Consider the following 16,790-nt stretch of genomic DNA (forward strand, 5'->3'; position numbering starts at 1 on the left):
GCTGACCCTCCTGATCCACTGGCCTGTCAAACTTTATTCTCCTCCAGTCTGGGGATCCTTATTGTGCTGCAAGCCAAAGCGAGCGTGGAGCTACTGCATGCAACACACCACCAGTGCTGTTGAGGTTGTCACTGCCAGTGACACTGTGCTATGACGTGTACTTTCATTTACATGTCCGATCATTGTGAGCCTCTTTTTCAGCTCGGCTTTTCAAATCTGCTCTCAGGTGACCCAGTTTTTATGAAGTCTCTACTCTGGCAAGTCAAAGTTAAAGGCATACATATTATTCAAGTGTACATTAAATGTATTGCCAGAATGCAGGCATTTATAGGGTTTCTCATGTTATTTTAGTTAATTTTATTTATTTATTTTATTGTAAATTACCAAATTATATGTTTGCAGTGTTTTCCTGTTGAAACTTTACATCTCATCTCTTTACATCTCAGTTACTAGAGAACAGACCTGGGAATCCTATATTAAAGAATCATTAGGTAATCATTTGTTAATGAATATCTGTGAATTGATCATTCTGACCACTTGTTCCTGATTAACTATGACCTGGTAAACAGCAGAAACCAGTAATTCATTGCTGATTACTTCCCATTTGCCTCATTCCCAACTCATCAAATACTGATGCATTTGGATCGCGGCCAGCCCAACCTTCAATCCCAATGCATTAGTATTTGACGAGTTGGGAATGAGATTCAAAAATCAACTTATCTTACAGATAGGACCTTTAAACATTAGTTACTGTTTGTGTGCATCTCAAGTAGTGATACAATGTACATCATTCTGAGTAGTTACTAAGTAGTCCCTTACCTTACTTAATTCCTTACCCTTTTTGTGTCCCTTCAAGTAAAGTGGTGTATCAGTGGCTACTGATAACTGAATCATTACTTCATGAGTACCTGTCCATTCATTAACAAGTCTCCTTTTCCCTTTTGTTCCTGATTCTTTCCTCACTTGTTTCTTAATTAACTAATCATGAATTAATCATTACCTGCTCTATAAAATTGGATTAGGAGTTACTAGTAACTAATGGTTAACTAGCAGCTAGTTCCTCATTTGTTCCCAATTTGTTCCCTATAACTACCAACATTTTGTGTCCCTTGTGTAAATGATGAAATAAGATAAAATAAAATGATCTTCGGTGGTAGAAATGCTGGTGGAAATATTCCATCAATATGGTTTCAAGAACTTGTAAAATGTTTTATTTGTTCCAGTTTTGTTTTTTTGTGTACATATTTTCTACAGTCTTTACTGTGAATATACTTTCCAGCTAACATCACTCCCAAAACTCTGGTAGAAAATTAAGGTGACTGGTTTGGAAAGGTAATTCAAAAGAAATGAAAACAGGCAAACAAAGAATAACAAGGCTTCCGGCAATTAAATTCACACTGTGTGGGGCTGGTGGAGACAGAGAGGAAGAGTCAGAGACTGACACTGTGAGGTGGGGAAGCCTCATTTTCAGTGACATCCCTCCCTCCCTCCCTCCCTCCCACCTCTGCCCATCTCCTCCTCTAAATCTAGCAGTGTGGGGGGACAACAAAACAGAGTCCATCCTGTCGCAGCAGCACCCACAGGACCCGGAGGTGCCTTTTGGAAAGTGATCCCAGCCCACTGCAGCGGCCTCAAGTGTTGTCACGCTAAGTTAGTGCCAAATTACTTTGCAGCAGCCACCCCCCACTCAACCCCCCCCTTCCCTCGACCAACCTACCAGCAACAAACAAGACATATACTCTAAGAGGAAAGTTTCTTCAAAGATGTGCATGTGTATAAATATAGATACAGTGTTTTACCTTGGGTTTTAGGAAAAACAAATCTTTGCAGGAAGTAAATTGTCAAAGAATTGAATTAATTAATGCAGCAGCATGTCCTGCGGCCACATGTAATCCGTTGAGAATTCTCTCTCAAGGGGGGCAGCTAGGGGGGAATACAAAAAGATATTCTCCCTGAGACTCTTCCAGTGGCCTGTAATGGGAGCCTCGCACTAATCTCATAATTCCTTGTTTAATTAAACTACAGAGCCGACCCTGTAGTTGTCTAAGCCAGTTTGATGAGCCTTTTCTTTCTTTCTTCACCAGCACATGATGAACTTATGCACGGAATGAATGCACTCTTACAAACAAATCAACAAAGTGTAAAAATTATCCATGTCTTTTTGGTTTATGTTTTTATTTTATTATTTAACAGTAGTACTAACAGTTTGTGTTTTTTTGTGTCCTTTCATTCCATATTTTGGTTGAATACTTTGTACACATAGGTCACATTGTGGGATGATATAAGTTGATGTAAATAACATAAGTAAAGTTACATAAATTACGTGATTATAAGCCCCATTCACACTGCCCTTTCAATGCAGGAATCATGTGCTGATACTCCACCTCACTGTCTGTGCAAAAGTTACAGATGTGGAGAGGGGCAACACTTTCCCAACCACAGTAGAGGCGAGACAGTGTCTGTGTGAATGGAAAAGTATCCCTCTTCATGAGTGGTTTCTGATGGTGATTGTGTAATTATGTCATTAAGAGTGAAAAACTTAACTTTGTCACTTTCCAGGATGCAAGGTGGGTCAGGATCTCAATCACAACACATTATAACTGCATCCATATGATTATAAACAGTCAGCCGGTACATGTTTAGATTAACAGGTGGACACCGGGGGGAACACGTTGAAAAAAAAACCACACGGATGTCAAGTCATGATGTGCACCGTCACGCCTCTTTTGGTTCCTGCTTGGTTCAGTGTGAACAAACAAAGGTGGCGTAAAGGCGAGCCTTCTTTGCGGAGAAAATGTGGAGTCTCTGTGTGAAAAGGGCTTAAGCAGCTGGAGGAGTTGTTACATAAGTGATGTGATTGAATTTATATAAGTAACTTGTTATTTTAACCCAAAGTATGATCTTTTCTGAAATCTAACCAAGTAGTTTTGGTGCCTAAACCTGACCAAAATGCAACCCTCTCAAAATGTTAATATATTAGTATTTTGGAAGTCTAACCAGATATTTCCTTTTCCTCCTCTTGTCTGTGTTTTCTCTCCAGTTTGATTGTCTGCTGTGTTTCACCTGTGTCTAATTATCCCTATCAGCCCTTGGGTACACAGTCTGTGTGCTCCCTGTTGTCGCTGTCAGTTCGTCTGTTCAGCTTCCCTATGTCTGTTGGTAGGTTTCTGGTTTTTGTTGGCTTTTTGTTCCTGTTCGCTCACATCATTTCTGGTTTGTACTTTGCTTGTGATTTATACTTTGGTTGTATTTGTTTAGCTTTTGTTTTGTTCTTTGCATTTTGGTATTTTTACATGTGTTTGGATTTTATGGTTTTGGAGTTCGGCTTTGTTATTAAAAGCTTGCTTCTTGTTCAGCACTTGTCTGCCTGTGTCTTGCGTTTGGGTCCCATTCTGTGCATCCTGACATACATATGTTTCAGCATAACAGCATTTTCTCAGCAACATAGTCATTCAATGTTTTTACATTCAGTGCCTCTCTATAGAGCATCTTCTTTGTTACAAGCAGAGTGTGGGCAGATCCTACATTGGTAGTTTGGAAGTTAATGCAAATTTCTTTACTTCAAACTTTGGATTTTATACAAAATGGACAAAGTTAATTGTTTTTATTTTGCATATTCATTTGTGTTTTTCAATTTGCCTTCTTTCTTTCAAGCAAAAACTCAGAGAGGCAATCCCCAAACTGAATATGTTAGTACCCTTGTATGTGTACAAGACCTCTGGACCCCAGGATGCCTTTAATTTACCAAAAATAATGTAAATGCTTTGCTGTCTTATGTTCTGTTAGAACCTTTCTGTCAGTTTTCATCCCCCATCCATAAAAAAAAAGCAAGCGTGCCAGCAGGTGATACATTGCTTCATCATTTCACTCTAGATAGAATACTTATATAGCAGCAAACATTTTTAAAAGGAACATTTTAATAAAATAAAATTATCAATTTTGTGATATTCTCAAACACAGTTTCCTCATACAAAAAGAAACAAGATTCCTCTGAATCTGAACATTGTGTTCAGAGTTTGGCTTTCTTTCATATATCATATGAAACTCATGAATGTCATATATTTTGCCATTTAAAAAAAAAGTGGGATATCAGATAAACCTCCGATATGAAACCTGATCTGTTTTCATTTGGACTGTGATGTCCCATAGACCACACTAGCATTATATCTTATTAAAAACTGCTCTCCAATCCTGGTACAGTAGGCACCCTCGCCCGAAATAGATATCTGCATGCATCAGATAATCTTCCACGGCTCCTTCGGCATGGACACATTGTGTGTGAGAGAAATCAGCTACACAATAAATATTAGTGGACTATTTTCAGCCTCCCAGTGTGTTTGTCTGGGTTGCCCTGAGGCCCAAAGTGAAAGAATAGTGCTACACACATCACCAAGGTGGTCTGGAGAGATTAGCAACCCTCATTCCGCTCCAACTCTCTGCACTATGCCCTGAAGGATGCTGGGATATGCAGGTTTTGATATAAAATTGTACTTAACAAGCACAAGAAAATTGTTTTGTCATATAAATAACCATACAGAGAAGTCATTGCTGGCTGTGCTATTTGAAGCATCATTTATCCTTCCTTCCTGTCTCTCTGTGTTTGTCCAAACCTGATACCAAAAAAGTTGGAAAGCTGTAAAACATAAATAAATCAGAATGCAATGATATGCAAATCCTTTTTAACCCATATTCAATTTAATACAATACAGAGATGGTAAAGGTAAATGGACTTGCATTTCTATAGAGCTTTTCCAGTCTACTGACCACACAAAGCGCTTTACAATACTTGTCACTTTTGCCCATTCACACAAACATTCATACACTGATGGCAGAGGCTGCCATGCAAGCTGCCAACTGCTCATCAGGAGCAATTTGGGGTTCAGTATATTGCTCAAGGACACTTCAACATGGAGCCGGGGATTCGAGCGAGCGACCTTCTGATTACTGTATGACCCGCTCTACCTCCTGAGCTACAGCCGCCCCAAGATGCATATTTAATGTTCAAATTGCAAAACTTCATTGTTTTTTGTAAATATACACTCATCCTGAATTTGATGCTGCAACACGTTCCAGAACCATTGGTACAGGAGCATGTTTACCGCTATGTTCCATGACCTTGTGTTTACCAACACTAAGGGTGGAAGTAAGCAGTTTTGAAAGTGAAATTCTTTGCCATTCTTGCTTGATATATGACTTCAGTTGTTCAACAGTCCAAAGTCTCCATTTTGTATTTTTATAATGTGCCACACATTCTCAATGGGAGACAGGTCTGGACTGTAGGCAGGTCAGCCTAGTACCGGCACTCTTTTACTATGAAGCCACGCTGTTGTAACACGTGCAGAATTACGCTCGGTGTTGTCTTGCTGGAATAAGTAGGGACGTCTCTAAAAAAGACATCATCTGGGAGGCAGCATATGTTACTGTAAGTACCGTTCAGCATTAATGGTGCCTTCACAGATGTGCAAGTGACCCATTTCATGGGCACTAACACACACCCATCACAGAGGCTTTTCAACTTCGCACAAGTAACAATCTGTATCGTCCCTGTCATCTCTAGCACAGAGGACATGACGTCCATGATTTTAAAGATAAACATCAGACCACTGCACTCATTTCCACTTTGTGTGAGTGTGAGGGGTCGAAGGTCACAGCAATCAATGTTGATTTTGTCCTTTCCCCTTATGTGCGTAGATTTCTCTGCATTCTCTGAATCTTTTGATAGTATTACGGATTGTAGATAGTAAAAACCATTGATTTCTTGCAATTGTGTGTTGAAAAACATTTTAAATTGTTGGTCTACTTGCACACACAGTTTTTCACACTGAGGTGAACCTTGCCCCATCCTTTGCTTGTGAACAACTGAGCCTTTTGAGGATGTCCCTTTCAAACCCAATCATGATACTATCACCTGTTATGAACTAACCTGTTTACCTGTGGAATGCTCCAAACAGGTTTTTTTTTTGAGCATTACATATGAAATCACATTATTGCTTATGATTATTACCTCTGCCAAAGAGGTTATATTTTCACCTGTGTCCGTTTGTTGGTTGGTCGGTTTGTCAGCAAGATTACAAACAAACTAATAAATGAATATCCACAAAACTTAGATGAAGCATGGGTCTCGGCCCAGAATAGACCCCATTAACTTTTGGCGCTGATCTGGAAAAAGGAATGGGCTATGAATGAGTACAAAATGGGACTGTGGGGCCATTGCGGAGGTATGCACTTTACTGTGTGCCATTCTAGTATTGTATATGTGAATGCACACATTGTATTTCATTTGAAGACATTTGTGTTTCTCCAGGCAGTCGGATGGATGAAGTGTCAGATGTGGAGTCAGAGCCTGACCTCCCCCTCAAGAGGAAGCAACGCAGGAGTCGGACCACATTCACAGCAGAGCAGCTGGAGGAGTTGGAGAAGGCTTTTGAAAGAACCCACTACCCCGACATCTACACCAGAGAGGAGCTGGCCCAGAGGACCAAACTCACTGAGGCCAGGGTCCAGGTAATACATCCAACTGTAGCAGCCCAGTCAACAGGATAAAATGTTGGCAGTAAACATTTCCGCAAACCACTGAGAAGGCTGTCAAGCCAGTGACCCCAGTCCAAGACTTTCTTTTTTTATACTTTATTGTTTCTTGTGGTTTTTGTTTTTGTGTTACATCAAACAAATGAACAAAACAAGAAAGAAAATTGCAGAACGACAGAGTCATACAGGGGGTCATCATGGGTATGAAAGCGAAAAAGAAATTAGGTTTCATTGCAATGTTCCCATTAGTCCTTTAACCCTTGAAAGAGATCTTCTGATTATGACTTGAGTCAAATTAAAACGTCCATAATTGAGAGTCCATGCTATTGGTCCAGGTGCAGAAGGGAACAGGACAATCCTTCAAACAAAATATAAACATAAGAGAGAAATCATTTATGGGTCAAATAATATTTCCATTTTTTTCCCAGTAGGCTATTTGTCACATTTTTCAGCAGCACGCCTCAGAGAGAAAGTTAATCGTTCCATTATGTAAAATTCTTGAACTATTTCTGTCCATTCAAGGATTGTTGGAGTCTCTTTACTTCACCTTTTCCTGGTTTTTGCTTTTTTACTAGCTGATAGTAGTATTTGTAGTGAATATCTGTCTGGTACATTTCTCAAATAAATTACAGTGAAATTAAAGTCAAGCTCTGAGCCGATTATGGATCTGATCTCTGTTACTACATCTGTCCAGTAGGCAGAGATATCAGGACCCTCCCAGAAAACGTGATAGTGACCTGCAGACATGTTACCACACATTCTCCAACAATGGCCATATTCGGGTTTGTTACTTTGAGATTTTTGTATTCTGGGGGTTATGAAAAACCTTAAGATATTTTCCAGGTGAATTCCCTCCAGATACCTGAACTTAAGGTGTTTGACTGTGTCCTACAGATCTTTATTCATTTTCAGTAATTTGTATGTTAGCTTCCGTCTCCCATCTTGATTTAACAGACATTTTAGAAAGGCCCCTTTCCAGTTGTAAAGATGAATAAATCCTGGATATAAGTTTTGTTACTATTACCTTTTATGTGCATCAATGATTTCCTTAATCAGACTCATCGCTGTCTCTCCAATAGTTTTAATATCATTGTCGAAGTGATGTCCTAATTGGAGGTATCTGTAGAAGTCGTGTTTACATAAATTGTGAGATTCTGTCAGTTGTTGAAAGGTATTTAAACCCCTGTTGGAAGATATTACACAGTATGAAGTGATGCCTGAGTTTGACCAATATTTAAATCCGCTAAATAATTTAGCTGGTTAAAATTCAGTATCATATACTACCCAACGTAATATTTGTGCGTTTCTTTCAAATTTCGGGTCTTTGAGATTTTTATGCCAGATGTTCAGAGGGGCTGCAATCCAGTTAGTCAATTTGCCTAGGTGTCATTTTGGGATATATAATATAGACTGGAGGGGAATGTTCGTTTGGCTTTGTTCTATGTCCTTCCATTTTGCATCACACTTAGAATCACACCAGAAAACCAGAAAGCGCAGCTATGCTGCTCTGTAATAATCTTCCAAGCAGGGCAAAGCCATTCCATCTTTGTCTTTGGGTAGCTGTATTGTCTGAAATCTAATTCTTGGTTTTTGCGTTCCCCAAATAAAAGCCGAAATCAATCTATTCCATTTATTAAACTGCTTGGGAGGCACTTCAATGGGTAGTGACTAAAAGAGAAAGAGCAGTCTGGGTAGTAAACTCATCTTAATGATGTGTATTCGGTTGCACATGTTCATTGGTAACAATGACCAGCGATTCAGATCTGTTTTAACATCATCTGTTATGGTAGTATAGTTATGTCCATAGATAGAAGATAGATCTTAAGGTATTGTTACACCTAAGTATTAAATTGTGTTATTTTTCATTTGAATTTACTCCATTGACTGTTTTCCTCGTAATTGAAGGTAAGAGTTTGCGTTTTATGTACGTTTAATTCATAACTGGAGTATGAACCAAATTCCCTAAGCAGAGCCTGTAGTTTAGACAAACTTGTATTGGGGTTAGTAAGGGTCACGAGAATGTTGTCTGTGTACGGGCAGGTCTTAGCCAATGGCTCAATGAAGAGAGCAAAAAGTGTAGGGCTAAGGGGGCATCCCTGTCGACATCCCCTTTCAAGGTAAATTGTTTTGGATAAGTTCCGGTTTATTTTAATTCTGGCTGTGGGAGAATAGTATAAAGATTTTAGACATCCAAGAAAGTTACAGGCAATGCAATCTGGCATTACAATATAATCTTACCAGCCTTTTTAAGAATTTCTCAGTCATTTATATTTCATGGGGGACTCTCACACTTTGACTGTGTTGCGTCGGAACCCCCATAGCTTATTCTGGATGTGTTTCAAGCGTGTTTCTCGTTGTCGGCATGAAGTTGCTCCTGTCTTTTCCCAGGGAAAGTTCTCTCTCAGTGTGTCTGGAAGCGAAGTTTCATTTTCCTAAAGTGCCCTTCTGATGGTGGAGTAAGCCTTTCTTTCCATGAGTATTTCCGTCGGGTAGTCTTGTTCATAATATAGCTCTTTTTTTTCTTCCAAGCAGTGCGTAGCACCAATTCTTTAACTTTATACTCCAGGAACCAGACGACAATGGACCTTTGGTTGCCGCCTTATGGTGGTTTGAGACCGAGGATAGTGTTGCAGAGGGACAGTTCAGTTTTAATAAACTTTTCTAGAACCGGCACAAGAATTTCAACCTTTGTGTGAAGCCACTGGATATTTTTTAGGGAGACCTCAGGACAATTTCCAGTTGTGTTTGTGGTGACCAAAACAGATATTTTAAGCCAAAACATGATCTTTTCCTAACCAAGTGGTTTTTGTGCCTAAACCTAAAGAAAGTATAAACTGAGTGTTGAACCTTAATAAAGGTACAATTTCAACATTTCTATGGTTTGCAAAAATTTACATTGCCAACATTTATTCTGGCGATTGGATTGACTGCCCATCTCTCCGAGCTCTCTCTTGTTGGTCAGCAGGATTACACAAAAACTACTGAACAGATTTCCACCAAACTTGGATGGAGGATGGTTCTCTCTCCCCAAAATAGACCCCATTAACTTTTGGTGTGGATCCAGAAAAGGGGATGGATCCAGGAATTTGTATCTCACTTTCTTTAATATTGCAAGTTTTTTTTTTTTTTGGAACATTTTTGCTAATTTCTCAGGGAATAATGCATGGGTGTTGGTGAAAAAAATCTGATTGGTATCTCTGAGTGAGTACAATTTGATGCAGATCCAAATAAAAATCTGGATCTTGCGGATTTAATGATGTTTTATTTGATATTGGATTAGTCTTGATTTAATTAAGGTCTGCACTCTACTGAGTGCTATTCTATTTATCTTTGTATCTCTTAATCATTTTTAGAAATCACATCATAAATTCAAAATGGCGACGAGAAGAGGAGATCTGCCGAGTATCTCTGGTATTACTGTTAAATCCTCTTATTCTCAGAAAGCCACACAGGTAAATGAAATAATTTTCAACTAAATAAGGTGTTAAATATTATGATTATAATTCACTTGAATAATTTAATTTAACACCAATTATAGGCCCAATAAACAGAATAAACCCTTTGCTGCAAAATGTTCACTGTAGACAGATGTATTTTCAGTCACAGAAAAAAAGATGTAAAATAAAGACATTATTAAAATCTGGATCTGGACGTTTTTCAAACAGTTCATTTAGTTGATGAATATTGTTTTTTACCTGTTTGGCTTTCTGAGAAGGATTTAACAGTTACTCCTGATCCCACTTTTTGTAAAGTTGATGCATTGTGTCCACTGCAGTGTGTTTGTTCTTCAAAATAACATATATTGAAAAATAAAAGTTGTTTAAGATTAAAAACAAACACAGAAAAATATATTACGTTGTGATATAATAATTCATGCATGAAAGGGCTAGAAACACTATCCCCACTTCACTTGTGTAAGGGTGGAGACAGATCCACTGCCTCTGTCTTGTCAGATTTTTTGTCCCACTGAATCTGGGCCACAGATTCATTTGGACATTTCTAGCCATTATATCACATTTTGAGCAAGGTGCTGCTTAACAGTGAACGGCTACATGGTTACATGTTAATGTTTGTTGTCAGGTGTTGAGCGGTGAGGAGATCACTGGTTTTCCTTTTTACTTTGATTTTCTGACTTTGATCTTCTGATACACACATCATACTTTCATAAGTCTCTGTGATTGGATTCATTTGTATTGTCATGACATGTATTGTTAATATCACATTATTGTTATAATTTACAGACCAAATCTCATATACACATACACAGTTGAATGCAGGAGACCATGCCTGCTGTTGACATCTCAGCTGAGAAACCTGTCTTTGGTTTCTGACAGCTCCACAGTGTGTAGAGAAAATACTGTAGAGCGCTGACAACAGCTGTTAGGTGTTCAGTAGTTGTGTGGGGGCTGCATTCCTCATGCATGTCTCACTCCCCAACATTTTGGCTGGAATCTGTTTTTCCCACCACTTTCAAGCCTACCACTCATTGTAAAATTCACAGCAGATCACAGAAGGGTCTAGGCGGTCTCACGGGAGCTTTAATCCACAACAGCCACGTGGATCAATCAAGACCAAGCAAAATGGAGAGAAAAAGAAACCAGCATGGCATGGAAACTAGTCCACACTATGCTACTATGCTCTTCTAAGTGCAGTCCTCAGAATGATCTACAGTAACTACCTCTGCCTGACACTGTTCATCCGACAGTCACACAGGTTTCAGAAAGACATTTAAAAAGGAACAGTTAATATAAAGTTGACAAAACAATTTCAATTAAATTAGATTTTCAATGGCTCTGGAGCTTTTGACCATATCACATGGTTCTCATCCATGTCAACTTGTCAGCTAATAAGTATCAGAGTTCAAGGATGAATTGCCATTGCTTAGAATCGTAAAGTTTGAAGGTCTAGGCTACATTGTCCTACAAAGACAATCTGCAGTAACAGAAGCAGTGAACAAGATAATTATAATTTTCAGGCTGGACATCAAACTGTAAAATTGTTAGCAAGATGGTGTTGCTTTCATTTGATGTCTTTTTGGGCTGACTATTTAACCTAAAAAAAGGTGTAGAGGTGTAATTTCTAAAATATGTCCAGAAAGGTCAAAGGTAGCTCCAAAAACATAGGGGGCATCATGTCACCAGAGTAACAGGCTGCTGCTCTTTGCTAGCTATCCTTGGCCATAGCTAGCTACCGTTAGCCATCGGAAACACCATCAACAGTTAAATTACTTCTCAAACAAAAACACTTAAGAAAACAGAGCAATATAACAATACAATGTAAAATCAAAGTTCCAGTGCTGGTTTTACGCAACTATTGAAAAAGTCCTATTGACAGCTTTGACAACATGCAAAAAAAAGATGATATGTTCAAACAATACAAAACAGTGCAAAAAATATAAAAATAGAATATAAAAGTTCCAGTGCAGGTTTCAACTATTTACAAAGTCAGTTCTAGTGACAGCAATTTTTCTTTTGCTTTGTTTCACTGGAGGTAGGTGGCGTGCTGGATGTGGTGGTACTGCTGCTCCTTGTTGCCTGACCTGCAGCTGTATTCAAACATACAGTACATCCATACTGTTACACCACTGCATTAAAGCAACACTAGGTAGTTTTTCGACCTCAAAATGATGTTTCTAAACTCAGTTAAGTGGTAGAAAAACGGTTAATAGGATGAATGGTGACGTCTCTGCAGCCTGAGGGGGGTCGCACTGGCAGAAACCGCACTGTGTACCTTCCCAGATCGGGTCGGAGCCTACCTGACGTAAAGACGTCTAGTGCGACCTGCTTTACGGCATACGTCACATGTTTATTTGTCGGTGGATTTACCCAGGGATGCTCGTACAGCGACAGTATTTACGACACTGGTAACAGATAATTGCACTTCTCAACCAGCTGGGGGAAGTAATGAGTCCAAACTACCTAGTGTTGCTTTAAGTCTGTTGTGTCATTCTACTTCATATAAAGTAGGCACTTTACAAATAAACTTTATTTAATTTGACTAAGACCAGCGTATAATTAGTAACAAGGTTTAACTGTTACATTCAGTAATAATAAAGATAACAACAACAACAATAAAATCAATAATAACACAGCAGTGTATCAGAGACCACAAATCCTTTTCTGAACTTACATGTTTCAGAGAGTGGTGTAGATGGCAGATTAGAAGGCCATTCTCCAACAGCTGCTGGAGGCTTCTGCAAAAATGTCCTGAGTGCATCTGGACAGTTCTAGAGTAGATTAGCCTGATTATTACTTTACAAGCAAAAACATGTAGCTGCAGCAGACAGAGAAGGACAAACAGCTGCTGCAGCCTGCACACTACTGCTAGCACCAGTGGTTCAACATAACACATTATTACCTACTTGTGATTATGCATTAGTAAAATAAAAGATGTTGCACTATAATTAAATAGTTACACATGCCCAACAATACAGGTAATTATGTGTCGATATTGGTCAGCGAATTTCAGCACAATGTCAACAGTGTAGGTGGGAGGAGGAACACTGAACAGCAGCAGTTAACCAGACAGCAGCAATAGTTCGCCAAATAAGTTAACAGGCTTGACATTCAGATGATTCATAAACATCCTTAGCAGCTAACATAGCTTCATTATCTGGCATTAGCAATGTAATGCTTTGCCACGATGCACTATGTCTGCACAATCATGGATTTTTTCATCTCCAAGTAACTGCAAATTTAAAAGCTGTTTTAATGAAAATAACATATTTCTGTATCATAATATTTTTTTAAAAAATAGTAAAATATATGTCAGAATAAACTTAACTTTCAGTTAATATTTAGTTACTGCCTTTTGCCTTTTTAGGGCAGCATAGTTCTATGGTAAGTGAGCAAACTCCATCTGCAGACAGGGTAGATTTGGTAGAAAATTCTAATGAAAGCAAATAAGACTTAGACTTAGACAGATTTTATTGTCATTCTGTGAGCAACAAATGAACACAGAACGAAATTTCGTTTCAGAGGCTCAGCATAGAATTAAAATGAAAGTATATCAAAAATACCACAATAAGAAAATAAATATCAAAAACAGAAACATACTAAAAATTGCAAATTATTGAAAGTAACATAGTTGAGTTAAGAATAGACGACAATTTTCACTTAAAGTTCAGCTGTCTGATGACATGGGGGAAAAAGCTGTTATAGAGCCTTGTGGTCCTGCACCGAATGCTGCAGAACCTCTTTCCAGAGGCCAGCACGGAAAACAGTCCATGGTGATGGTGGGAGGAGTCTCTGATAATATTCCCAACTCGGGACATGCAGCACTTGGGAGCAATGTCCTGAATGGAGGGGAGAGAAGTCCCAATGATCTTCTCCGCTGTCCTCACCACTCTCCTCACATTCTTCCAGTCAGAGGCTTTGCAGCTTCCACACCACATGGAGATGCAGCTGGTCAGGATGCTCTCTATGGTGCTCCTGTAGAATGTAGTGAGGATGGGCGGGGGCAGGAGGGCTCTCCTCATCCTTCGCAGGAAGTGCAGACACTGCTGTGCCTTCTTGACCAGTGCCGCAGTGTTCACAGACCAGGTGAGGTTGTCTGTGATGTGCAACCCCAGGAACTTGGTGCTGCTGACCACCTCCACAGCCGTGTTGCTGATGAGAAGTGGAGCGTGGCTGGGCTGCTTTCTTCCTGAAGTCGACAATGATCTCTTTGGTTTTGTCCACGTTCAGGATCAAGTTGTTTTTGCTACACCAGCCCACCAGCTGCTCCACCTCCTCCCTGTAAGCCAGGTCATGGTCATCCCTGATGAGGCCTACCACTGTTGTGTCGTCCGCAAACTTCACAATGTGATTGGTGGTAGCCCTTGGGACACAGTCGTGAGTCATCAGAGTAAACAGCAGGGGGCTCAGGACACAGCCTGTGTTGAGGGTGATGACACTGGAGGTATTCTGACCGACCTGCACTGACTGTGGTCTTTCAGTGAGGAAGTCCAGCAGCCAGTTGCACAGGGGGGTGCTGAAGCCCAGGGGTCCCAGTTTGTCTACCAGATGCTGTGGAATGATGGTATTAAACGCTGAACTGAAGTCCAGGAACAGCATCCGAACATGAGTGTTTTTCTCCTCCAGGTGTGCAAGGCTCAAGTGAAGAGCGGTGGAGATGGCATCCTCAGTGGAGCGGTTTGGCCGGTAGGCAAACACGAAGGGGTCAAACGTGGCAGGGAGTCTGGAGGTGATGTGCTCCTTTACTAGTCTTTCAAAGCACTTCATCATAATAGGAGTGAGTGCGATGGGCCTGTAGTCATTTAGTGATGTGATTTGAGGTTTCTTTGGCACTGGGATGATGGAGGCAGTTTTGAAACATAATGGGACTTTGGCTTGATCCAGTGAGGTGTTAAAAATGTCTGTTATGACACAAGCTAGCTGATCTGCACATTCCCTGAGCACCCGCCCAGGTATGTTGTCAGGGTCTGGAGCCTTCCGTGTGTTGACACTCCTCAGAGACCTTCGCACCTCAGCTATGTCCAGGCAGAGTGCCTTTTCATTCTGGTGGGGAACAGTTTTCACAGCAGGAGTGGTGTTCAGTGCCTCAAACCTCCCAAAGAAGTTGTTTAGTTCATTTAGGAAGTCCACGTCATCGTCAAATGCAGGAGGGGCAATCCTGTAGTTGGTGATAGTCCATATGCCTTGCCACATATCCCTGGTGTTAGCGGGATCATGGAAAAAGTCATGGATTTTTCGACTGTGAGCACGCTTTGCTAGTCTGATGACACGGTTCAAGTTGGCTCTTGCTGTTCTCAGTGCCATCTCGTCGCCGGACTTAAAGGCTGAGTTCCGTGCCTTTAGCATTTTCATCAGTCATCCAGGGTTTTTGGTTGGCCCGGGTGGTGATGGATTTGCTAGCGCTGACATCCTCCGTGCATTTGTTGATGTATAAGTGTATAATGTATAAATAACTGAACCTCGTACTGTGACCAGTTTTTCAACTGCTTTTTCCAAGGTCAAGAAACTTTGTAATGCAACTTTTGAAGTACTGGTAATTCTTTATTGAATTAATATACAGATGCCTGACAAATGACAAGTAAAACCAGGAAAGAATTTCTAAGAGCCCCTTGGTCTCTCACCTGGGAAGAATTGACAGTCAAAATTTCTCCGGCATACGAAAGTTTGTGGCCCAGAAAAGGTTAAAAATTAAATGCTCAAACACAGCACCACAGAGGTGCAGTGTGCAGTGTGTTTAAGCTGTTCAATATTGTATACAGTAAGAATGTTTTCCTGATATCTGGTGTAAATTATAATGTAGTGTTCTAAATAAAAATAGTATAAATAGTATAATAAATAAAAGAGCACTAAATGTTCTTGACAGATACTCCATCTTCAGTAAAAAATCAAATGAGCTTCCTCCCACAAAACACCCCCTCCACCCATGTATATACCATTCACACTTATAGTTGCTATGGCAGGTACTAGCTCCTTCAAATTATACTACTTTTAAAAAAAACAATAACTTTTGTTTCAGCTTTGTTACTGAAACACGAACTGCTATGGCATGAATATTGTCATCAACGTGGGAGAAGAAACTGGGTGTTTTGGACTAAGAGAAGTTGACTTTGAAATGATCACGGGCCACAGAATAAGAGCCATGCTAATCCATCCTGGTTCAAGGCTGCTCCTGGCTAATGTCTGGTCACAGGACAAGGAGATGTACAAAATGAAACTCTGTTACAATTAGGAGGTGGTTGTTCAGTTGGACCCAAAAGTAGACACCAAGACAGGGAAAAGGTAAACAGGATAAGGAACTACAGTTGTAAAGGTGAGCTTTATTAACAAAAGCTGAAATAATCCAAAAACCAAGAATCCAAAGTAATCAAGAATCTAAAAAAAAACCAAGAAGTGCAAAATCACAAAACACAAGGGACAAAAAAAACAGGAACATACCATGGGGAATCACAGGGAGACACTGTAGGACACTGGAAATCACTGGAACGGGCTTAGGTGAAACACATGGGAATCACAGGAGATTCACACAGGTGGGTAACACAGAATAAACTGACAAAGACATGAGGGAGCGCACAGGAAATCCAACGATGGGGGGAAATGGCAGGCAAAACATGACACATGATGGTAAAACTTCAAAATAAAACAGGAAACCCCAGAAGCAAAAACCAGAGTCATGACACAGGCTTGCCAAACAACGTGAAATCAGAGACTGTTGTGCACACAGAGACCTGTCTCCACCACTACATCTCAGATCACGCTGTTGCACTCAACGGGAGGACTGTGTTCCTGGCCGACAGAGCGCAGAAATAC

General features: G+C 40.0%; 1 protein-coding gene across 4 annotated transcripts in view; it reads left to right on the forward strand.

Moving 5' to 3' along the window:
* Positions 1-16,790, forward strand: part of LOC140999628 (paired box protein Pax-7-like) — a 90,680-nt gene that overhangs the window by 22,940 nt on the left and 50,950 nt on the right. For all 4 annotated transcript variants that reach the window (XM_073470127.1, XM_073470126.1, XM_073470128.1 and 1 more), the window contains exon 5: positions 6,305-6,504. In XM_073470127.1, coding sequence (XP_073326228.1) covers positions 6,305-6,504 — 200 coding nt within the window. The remainder of the gene's footprint in view (positions 1-6,304; positions 6,505-16,790) is intronic.

Source organism: Pagrus major, chromosome 7 (assembly GCF_040436345.1).
Source record: "Pagrus major chromosome 7, Pma_NU_1.0".
Lineage (NCBI taxonomy): Eukaryota > Metazoa > Chordata > Actinopteri > Spariformes > Sparidae > Pagrus > Pagrus major.